Consider the following 10832-nt stretch of genomic DNA (forward strand, 5'->3'; position numbering starts at 1 on the left):
TTGGCGGTCCTCCCAAGTTTATTTGAGACACGGGAGTGGCCAGCCCATCGCACAGTGGTGTTAAGACGAAAGTCACACACAATCAAAATTTCTTGCTTAAAATCTCCCAGGTGCAGAATGCCATGTTGAAGATGGGCATAGCTCCTGCAGAGACCAGGCAGCCAGCGCTGATATGCACTTTTGTCACTAGGACCGGTACCAGAGGAACTAGATTGAGTTGAGAACAAATAAGTATCTTTAAATGCTTAGTGCAGCAAGGTCTTTCAATGTGACGAGGAGGCAGGAACTAAATGCCCAGGAAAGCAGCAGATTCACAAACACTGGGGTCAAATGCCCAGAAAGCAAATGGAGAATGGCATTCACCACCACTACTTAAATTCTAATACTCTCGCATTCTCCACCGCCCCCCCCCCCAACCACCCTGCCCTCCACCCCAGCCTCACATTGGAAGGGTCTTAACCAGAACAACCCATCCAGTGGTTTCACAACTGTCTGCCTTCTGGGTTGTTCTCACCACTCCATCACTCACTCAAGAAAGGAATGAACAAATGCCATGGCAATTTAAAAAATCTGAACCCTGACTGATGGGAAGGTTTGTATTAGTATTAGCAAAACCATGATGAAAAGTCTTGGAACTAAAACAACTCTGACTCGTTTCCTGTTTGGATGTCTTATGTATTTAAGAGGTAACTCAGTCCTATTTAAAACAAAGCTCTTGATTCTCCCATCAACCTGTTCTTCTCCAATACATACTATGTCCTATAAAAGTCCTACTCCAGTCCTTTCCTTCTTCCCTAACTCAATAAACAGTATCTCCAAGTGACTCAAGTCATAAACCATGAAGTCATCTTTTTTTTCACTTTCCCTCACTCCCATATTTGATCCTTCACTGTAAGCCCCGTTGATACCATGTCCAAAGCATAATCTGTCCTTTTCTTCCCACCTCTACTGACTGCACCTTTCCCGAGTACACTTCTGCCCTCTCTCCCTTGGACTGCTGCAAGAGCCCTCTGTCTGCCGGCTTCCGTCCCTGCCCCTTGTCTCAGAGAAGCTTCCGGACCCTGATTTAAAGAAACAACCCCATCCTCCAAATACTCCATTATTGTATCACAGTATCTTGCTTTGGTATCCTCATGGTAATTATTACTATCTGAAAGTATTTTGTTTACATATTACCTCTCTCCCTCACCAGAATGACTTCTATTAGATATGGTGCTTTCTAAAAGCCTGGATCTATAAAATCTCTATATCTGGTTTTTCCCATTCTTTGGGGCCATAAAATCAGAGAACTATACAACATTGCCTTGAACAGGGTGTTGACAATATTTGTTGGATAAATGAATGAATTTTTACTATTATCTTTAGTGTTCAATTAGAAAAAAAAGTACCTGATTGAATCTCTGGGCATTTTCCAGGATCTTCCTTTCTTCCTTCAGACAGTTATAGATAATCATAGACATCTGTATTGGGTCTTCCTGAAAATTATCCTAGATATCCGTTGTCAGAATAAAAACAAACTAAATTTCAGAATGTTTAAGCCATTGTATATTATAAATTGAATTCACTCCTATTCACTGAGAAGCCTCATCTTGTATTTATTAAATTCTATACAAGCCATTTTTGGTAAAGTCTAAATATTATTTTTACAAATTACGACAAAAACTTCCAATCAGTGCAGATACGTAAATTATTTCTTGATTAAAAAATCAAGTATTTTCATACATGGTTCCTATAATATTTTTACTTTAATTTCTGTTGTTCTTGAGACCAATTATGTTCTGTTAGGATCTTGAGACCATGTAAATGGTACAGAAATTATCCATGGTATTTCTCAATTAATGTATCTACTGGTCTCTGCTTTGAATTAGATTAAAGATACTCTTTTCAGTTTTTGTATTTCCTTGTCAAAGCCAGTTTACAAAATACTGGCAATCACAGCTCTTTGTAACAGGCATGTGCAAGCCAAGTCTATAGGAGATCAAATTTCTATAAACTTAATCTGACTTCCCCCTGTCATTGGTATTATAAAATCATAGATACATTCCCACAAAAAAGAAAAAGCTCCTAATTACCTAAGCTGAAGAGTTTGGTGACATGGTATGAAACAAGAAAATGCTAGCTTTCACCTCCATTGAAACAGAAAAGTTCCATTAATATAGAAATAAATATGGTAGCCAGGCTTAGGGGGATACTGGGAGTACTTTTGAAAAAATCCTAAAACTTTGTAGCCCATTCTCTCCTGCCTGGGACTCTCTTCGACTTTCTCTTCCCTGGGAAGGTAATTCCTCCAAAAGCAAGGAAAGGTGGACTCCTAGTTCTAATTCACCAACTCAGTATCAGGCCTCAGGGTTATCAAACCTTTCCGAACTTATTCTTCATCTGTATACCAAGGACTCAGACTGGACTCATCACTAAATCTCCTTGGAGCTTTGACATGTTTCTATAGGCCACTGCTTTTAAAATGTAACCCTTTTTCTTGGGCTTAAATTTCAACAATTTCTAGCAAAACAAGGTTATAGCATCACATTTCTCTCAGAATTATTGATGCCTAACAGGTGATACACTTAAACCTGAAAATTCCTTACATGTTTACTAAATGAATTCGTATTTTACTTTGCTTATGCTATAAAATTATTAGCCATATAAAGGTAGTTTATTTACAGTCTCTGTAACTTTTAAAAATACCAACGAGTGCATGCTCAATAAACTGTTATATGAGCCTGGGAACATTTTGACTGAAACACAAAATCCAGGTCATACCTGAAGATTACGCTTGCTTTTCCTTATGTTATGCTGCAACAAAAAATTATTTTCCAAAGAAAAGCGACTGTACTGATCATCCAGCTGTGATAGGAGGTCATGAAAACGGATGGTGGCAAATGAAACATCATTAGCAGCATGCTCCCTAGGAGATTTGAAATTTATACATTTCATTTTAGAAACTACTTTAAACGTACAAAATAAACACTACTTTCCTTATTAAAATTATTTAAAAAAAACACAAATTTTAAGTGTGTTCTCAGGTTTTGCTCCTTCTTTTAAGACTGATGTTGCTTTCAGAACAGCAGTTTGTACAATTTTTCTTTTTTTTAGATTTTCTTAATGTTTATTTTGAGAGAGAGAGAGAGCACGTGCATGTGTGCACAAGTGAGGGGGTGCATAGAGAGAGGGAGACAGAAGATCTGAAGCGGGCTCTGCACTGAGCAGAGAGCTTCAGGCAGGGCTTGAACTCATGAACTGTGAGATCATGACCTAAGCTGAAGTCAGATGCTTAACTGACTGAGCCACTCAGGCACCTCTAATTTTTCTTTTCTTTTCTCTTTCTTTCTTTCTTTCTTTCTTTCTTTCTTTCTTTCTTTCTTTCTTTCTTTCTCTCTCTCTCTCTCTCTCTCTCTCTCTCTCTCTCTCTCTTTCTCTCTCTCTCTCTCTCTTTCTTTCTTTCTTTCTTTCTTTCTTTCTTTCTTTCTTTCTTTCTTTCTTTCTTTCTTTCTTTCTTTCAGGGAGAGAGACAAAGCATGAGCAGGGAGAGAGAGAAATCATGAGCAGGGAGAGGGGCAAAGGAAGAGAGACTCTCAACAATGCTCCAAGCCCAGTGTGGAGCCTGATGCAGGGCTCGATCTCACCACCAATCTCACACCATGAGAGCATGACCTGAGCAGAAGTCAAGAGTCAGACACTTAACCAAATGAGTCACCCAGGCACCCATATACAATATATTATGCACAATTAGCTTGAAAAATTCTAGAACTCTAGATTGTGCACAAAACTCTTAATGCTAATCTCTGGAGGAAAAAAGACGAAAGGGGCCTTCACTCCATATTGTGAATACTTTTAAAACATTTAAAAATTTTGCAATCAACAAATGGTAAAATTAAAAAAAAAAACCACGTATCAGTTTTTAGGGATATCCCCCTAATTTTATTACTTTCTTCATATTTCTAATCAATGTTCTACCATAATTGGGCTATAATTATTTCTTTTAACTTCTTCTTTCTATAGCTTGGATCCTAATGTGGAAAATAATTGGTTTCAGCATTATCTAACTCGTCCAAAGCACTTAGGAGTATGCATCATAATTAAATGGACAAAACAGCATAAAAGTACTTAATGACTAATGAATTTAGCTTTGTAGAGACACATGCCATTTTTCAAACCAATACATTTTTCTGCAACAGATAGTCCCAAAGGTCACAGTGTGATTCATCTTTTAGTCAATGTCTTTCCAAGTCACTTAATCAACAAATTATTTTAAAAGCATAGAAAAACTTCAAGTGGGCTTTTCTTACCAGTCTTGCTTTTCTAGCCACTGTGCTAGGTACTGTCTGATTTCCATGGGAAAACTGTCATCATAGAGCTGGTGAACCTGTTCCAGGAATTTGGAGTCAAGCTGCTGAAGCTCATACCACTGAGACATCCTATAAGGGAACAGAACACAGGTTGTGAATGGAAGACCATAGTTCCAAAGAAAGCACATCCAGCGTTATGCTTTCTTAAATATCTTTTTTTTTTTTAAGTTTATTTATTTTGAGAGAGACAGAGACAGTGTGAGTGGGGGAGGATCAGAAAGAGAGGGAGACAGAGACAATCCCAAGCAGGCTCTGCACCCCCGGTACAGAGCCCAACATGGGGCCCGAACTCATGAAACCATGAGATCATGACCTGAGCCAAAACCAAGAGTCAGACGCTCAACCGACTAAGCCACTCAGGCACCTCTGCTTCTTTAAATATCTTAACCCAAAACATAATTTGTCTCTGAAATATATTATTTAAATGGTGCTTATATTCTGAAACCTGTTTTTTACTGAGGTTTGGGAGTTCATATTTTTTTTCTTCTCCAGAAAACAGATCTTCAGGCCTTTGCTCAAATGTCAACATAAAAGGGAAACCTTTTCTGGACACCTTTTTTAAACTGACATCACCTCTCACTTTGTAGAATACTATCCCTCTGCCCTGATGCATTTTTCTCCATAGCACTTACCACCATCTAACCTACCATATGCATACATATTTTTTTTAATGTTTATTTGAGAGAGAAAGAGAGAGCATGCATATGTGTGAGCAAGCGGGAGAGGGGTAGAGAGAGATGGAAAGGAAAGGGAGAGAGAATCCCAAGCAGGCTCTGCACTCTCAGTGCAGAGTGCAACCCCAGGGCTCAGTCTCACAAACCGTGAGATCATGACCTGAGCTCAAATCAAGAGTCAGATGCTTAACCGACAGAGCCACCCAGGTGCCCCTATTGTCTTTTTTATTTTGATTACTGTCTGTTTTCCCCACACAAAGGGAAGAAATTGGAAGGTGGGTGGATTGTTCACCACTGTATCTCCAGAATAGTGCTGGGTATATAATATGCCTTCAAAATGAATCTGCACTTTTATCAAATAAAACATGGAAAACATTATTTAATTACATTTGCTTTAGGACAAATCATAAGAACTTTCCACAAGCTGTCCTCTTAAAAATACAGTACATTTATAATTTAACTCAAAGAGTTTTAAACTGGTATTTTACATTTTGTGATTCATATGGTAAAATGAATTATTTTTGTCTTCTACCTTTTAAAAAAGATATATTTTCTTTTTGGCCTACTACAAACAATAAAACTGGCACAACTCTTAATCTCAGTAATAATTTTTATTTTTATTTATTTTTTATTGTTTTTAATCAAAGGGCTTTATCCCTATGCTTTTTTTTAAATTAATTTTTAAAAATATTTATTTATATTGAGAGAGAGACACAGATTGTAAGTGTGGGACGGGCAGAGACAGAGGGAGACACAGAATCTGAAGCAGGCCTCAGGCTCCGAGCTGTCAGCACAGAGCCTGACACGGGGCTCAAACTCACAAACTGCGAGATCATGACCTGAGCCAAAGTCAGACCCTTAACCACTGAGCCACCCAGGCGCCGCTCAGTAATAATTTTTAAAGACTGAAACAACATTGTGAAATATAATTTCAAACAATAAAGTAATACTACCTATTTGGATAACTGTGAGTCAGTTTTTGCACAGCAGTTCTAAGGAAATGAAAACAAAAACCTGATTTAAGGAAGTCCTCACATCTATGAGGAAAACAAAGAGCCTCTCATTACCACAGCGTAATTTAGGATTAGTGCACAGCTGGCAATATGCAGAGTGGGTATATATGAATCTTGTCTTCCCAGGCCTCTGAGGAAGGGTCTGGATTTTTAAGCAGGGTATGGAAGAGTCACGAGTCCTGGCTGGCCAGCACACATGTGCAGGCATGAAGTCATGTCTACTCCACGAATTTCCTTCCAAAGAAAAGTAAGGATATGGTGGGACTATAAAGCTAGTTACCTTCACAAATCCCAGTAGAAATGGACACAAACCCACCCTTTTGGCACACCTGCTATAGGAATTTGATTTTTCACTTCAAATTAATTTTACCTGAGTGAGAGATTCCAAATCTGTGGCTCTCTCCCATCCTGCAAGGTGTTTAATAAGTATATGCCTAAAGTAAATAGGCTGGCCAGAGCGTCAGCCAGAGGGGGTACAGCACCTCTTATTACATGCATGACCTCAGGAAACTCACTTCCCTATCAACGGTGTGGTTGTTAAGACTGGATGAACTCATACAGACACAGCGCCTGGCATGGAACAGGCAATTAACAAATTCATGTTAACAAATCTAGAAGCCATATCATCTTCTCACAAAATCTGTAACCAACGCAAAGAGTGACAAGATCATCCCCCAGGTACCTGGCTCAAATTCCAATGTTAGGCTGACTCCCCCTCTATAGTCTCAAGACCTTGGGTTGATTTCTGTGGCCTAGAAAGGGTTGTTTGGCTAGGGTCAGCCCACAGTGATCCCTGCAGTCTCCGAAGGCCTGCAACCCACACAATGGCTAAAATATGGTATATTATGTGAACTATTCACTTTGGATTGGGCTGGGCCCTGTTAGGCCATCCAACCTGGCTAATCACTGTGGGGGGGGGGATGTGGAGGGGGGACTGAGGCAGGAGACAGATACCTGGGTTTTCAGAGGGGTAAGTTTAGCCCAGTCCCCAAACACCCCTACCCCAAGCTGTCAAGCTGTGTAGTGGGCAGGAGCTAGGCTACCAGGGTGTGGGACATAGCCCATGCCTCTTCTGGGGTGTTGTTCCCTTCCTGTGTTCTGTGAGGAACCTCCTGTCTAGGAGCTTGTTCTTTGAAGGGTGCTGGACCCAAAGTGGCCACAGTCAAGTGCTCCCAGCCCACTGGCCTGATTATAGGGTCCTCACTTGGACAAAGGGGAACCATGCCCCACCTCCTTTCCCATCCCTTTGGATTTGTCACCATTTTGCACTCTCAATTTTTTTAATGTTTATTTTATTTTTGAGAGCACAAGCAGGAGAGGGGCAGAGAGGGAAACACAGCATCTGAAGCAGGCTCCAGGCTCTGAGTTGTCAGCACACAGCCCAACGCGGGTCTTGAACTCACAAACTGTGAGATCATGACCTGAGCTGAAGTTGGATGCTTAACTGACTGAGCCACCCAGATGCCCCACCATTTTGCACTCTTAACATCTGCCAATAAAGATTGTCTATGCTAAAACAAAACAAAACAAAACAAAACATTCCAACATTATCTTTCAATCCAGCCTCCTGCTGTACACATAGACTACATCCCTGTCTTGCTTAAAACTTCTAGTTTGCCCATTCCTAGGCTGATTTGCACCCTTACCCTATTTTCATCCATTAACAGAGCAAATCATTCACCAAATTCTCTACAGTGTTTTGGCTATGCCCACCATTTTTGCTTTGCTCCAGCTGTCACTCACCCTTGAAAACAGCCTCCCCACAAAGTTCTGCCTCTCTAAATCCTACCGGCATTCAAAGGTAGATATGGTGCCCCCTCTTCCTAAAGCTAAGACTCATCCAGAGACAGCTTTCTTTGACTTGTGCCTCACTGCATTCTGTACCCTCTATTAGACCATCAGTTCCTTATTAACCTCTATGATTTCTCCCCTGCATGATGTAAGTTTCAGAGTTGCTGGGACCATGTCTTCTTACTCTCTTTTTGTTTAAGCATTCTCTGTACATTGGACAGTGTCCTGCACACAGTATGTACTGTTTGAATTAAAATCTGGTATATTTCATAGTGAATTAGAATGTAAAGGGCCAACCATATTATACTTCACCAAGTTTGAGTTCTGCATCCTCATTAAGCAGCAGTCGCATACTGGATTGTGCTGGAGGCTCATCTTATTTCTGTCCCATAAAAACCTCTCCAACTTACACAAACAATATCCAATGCAGTCAACCATATATATGTGCACATACACACACACACACACACACACACACACATACACACAAACTCTTCAGTATTAGACACAATTTTTTCAAAGACTAATATGGGGGTTTGCAGGAACTTTTATATTCCTGAAAGACATTAAGTTCCTTCATCTTTTTTAAAAATATTTTTTTTAAGTTTATTTATTTTTGAGAGTGAGATCGAGACAGAGTGCAAGCAGGGGAGGGACAGAGAAGAGAGGGAGACACAGAATCTGAAGCATGCTCCAGGCTCTGAGCTGTCAGCACAGAGCCCAACGCAGGGCCCGAACTCACAAACCAGGAGACTGTGACCTAAGCTGAAGTCCAAAACTTAACTAACGCTTAACCGATTAAGCCTCCGGCGTCCCTACATTCCTTCATCTTCAAACACAGATGCAGGGGTGCCTGGGTGCCTCAGTCCCTTGGGCGACTGACTTGGGCTCAGGTCTGATCTCACCGTTAGTGAGTTGGAGCCTGCGTCGGGCTCTGTGCTGACAGCTCAGAGCCTGGAGCCTGCTTCAGATTCTGTGTTTCCCTCTCCCTCTGATCCTCTCCCACTCCCACTCCCACTCTGTGTGTGTTAGTCTCTCTCCCAAAAATAAACATTAAAAAAAATTAAACATAGAATCAGAATTAAATTTCCAAAATTATGCACTCATTCATTCGCTTCCATGAACAATTACTGACCTGTCACCTGTGTCCCAGCAAGGGGCTAAGGATCCAACCCAAACAGCAGCTATTCACGTCAGGTGCCAAGACTGTTGGGTTTGCATGCACAGGATGTGAGCGTCTAACCTAGACAGCTCTCCAAGGATGGCACGCGGCAAATGAAAACTTTTCTGTGAAAAGAAGAAAAGATGACTGTCGTGGAAGGGGGCGGGAAGGAGGAAAAGGTGGAGGTAAACGGGGAAATGTAGTGTTTTATGTGGGAAAATTCTATTTCAGAAGACATCTTTACTGCCAGAGCACGACTGCCAGGAACAATCGAGTTGTCACCAAGAACACCTGTGATACTGGGTACGCATTCTTTCCGGGATGACGGATTCACCTGCAAAGCCCGTCCTCTCCGTCCGGCTACCAGGCCCCGACAGGGCGGTCCTGGCATATCACACCCCGGCACCCGGAACCTCATGCCTACTCACTCTGAGCGCTGGGTCGGGCAGCAGTGGGCGGAGGCGCAGCAGTGCTGCCTGTCCCGGGCACCCGGGTCACCTCTACTGGGTCTGGGGTCTAACGGGCGTCGTCCCGGGTCCCGCGGAGCCACTCCGCAGACTCCGTGCAGGAAAACGAAAGTACCAGCTGGGAGAAAAGACTGCACCCGGCGCCCCGCCTTCTTCCGCTTCCGCCAATCACCGAGAGGCTGCTGCAATCCGCCAATCGGACGTGGCTGTTCCGCGGGCGGGCTCTCTCCCCTCCGGAGCCGCCGCTCTGCCAGCCGGCAAGGTCCTTCCCTAGTCTTTGAGCCGAGCCCCGCGGTGGGGGTTGGTCGACGTGAAGCTTCCCCTGTGTGTTGCAACTCGGCCGACTGCCGGTTACCTCTAAACATTTTAGAGAACAAGTAAAAGGAAGTCTGTATTTGCAGAGGCGCAAACTTGAACCCAAGACAAAGGACACAGGTGGGGACGTTGTCTATCTAGAAGCAAAGTTTAGCAGCTGACCTGCGTGTTGTTGAACCCAGGGGGGCGCTTTTTCTGTCCTCACCTTACTGGACCACTCAGAAACAGTTGGCGCCTCCATTTCTCAGCATTTCCTCCATGACCATGCAACGACATCCTGCTTGTTTCTTCCCACCTCTCAGGCACACTTCTTCATCTCTGCTTCACTCCACTGCCAAACCGTTCAGTGTTAAATGTTGTCAGGGTCCAGATGTTGGTTAGCTTTACCTACATTTCTCACACTGTCAGTGATGATGTCACCCACAACTTCAATTTCCCTCTAGATGTGAAGGGCTTCTACATGTGGATTCTGTCCACACCTCTCCTGTAAGTTTCACGCATGTGTATAGTCTTCCCTGGACTTAACACATGGATGTCCGGTAAACTGTGCAAACTAGTTCTATTCAGAACCAACTCATCATCTTTCTCTTCAAAACTGCCACCCCCCCTTTTTTTTTTTACCTAGAGTTAGCATGTGTCAGAGAGCTAGGAGTCATCTTTGATATTGCCTTCTTCTAGGAGTCATCTTTGATATTGACCCACCACACCTGGTCCTCGAGCCTTGCTGATTCTTCCTGTTAAACATTCCTCAAGTCTCATCGACTTCTTTACAACTCTTATACCATCTGCACTTTTTTCTCATTTGGATTATTGCGGTAGATTCCCAAATGGCTGCTTCACTTAAGCTCTTAATTCCACCCTTTTTTAAAAGTTCATTTTTATTTTAGTAATCTCTATACCCAACCTGGGGCTTGAACTCACGACACTGAGATCAAGAGTCACATGCCCTACCACCTGAGCCAGCCAGGCACCCTGCTCTTAATTCCCTTTTAACCCATTCTTCTAGAACAGTTTGAGTGATTTTCTTTTGGATTTCAAAGCAGAGCATGTTTGCCAACTTGAAA

At 42.2% G+C, this 10832-nt stretch overlaps 1 protein-coding gene across 1 annotated transcript in view; it reads right to left on the minus strand.

The window, feature by feature from the left end:
- STAT1 (signal transducer and activator of transcription 1) overlaps window positions 1–9557 on the minus strand; it is a 42758-nt gene extending 33201 nt beyond the window's left edge. The window contains exons 1-5 of the mRNA XM_006935443.4: window positions 9415–9557; window positions 8960–9111; window positions 4287–4415; window positions 2761–2905; window positions 1389–1487 (exon numbers count right to left, since the gene is read on the minus strand). Coding sequence (XP_006935505.1) covers window positions 1389–1487; window positions 2761–2905; window positions 4287–4414 — 372 coding nt within the window. The 5' untranslated portion in view covers window position 4415; window positions 8960–9111; window positions 9415–9557. The remainder of the gene's footprint in view (window positions 1–1388; window positions 1488–2760; window positions 2906–4286; window positions 4416–8959; window positions 9112–9414) is intronic.
- Window positions 9558–10832: the final 1275 nt, after the last annotated feature.

This window comes from Felis catus, chromosome C1, assembly GCF_018350175.1.
Source record: "Felis catus isolate Fca126 chromosome C1, F.catus_Fca126_mat1.0, whole genome shotgun sequence".
In the NCBI taxonomy this organism is placed as follows: Eukaryota; Metazoa; Chordata; class Mammalia; order Carnivora; family Felidae; genus Felis; species Felis catus.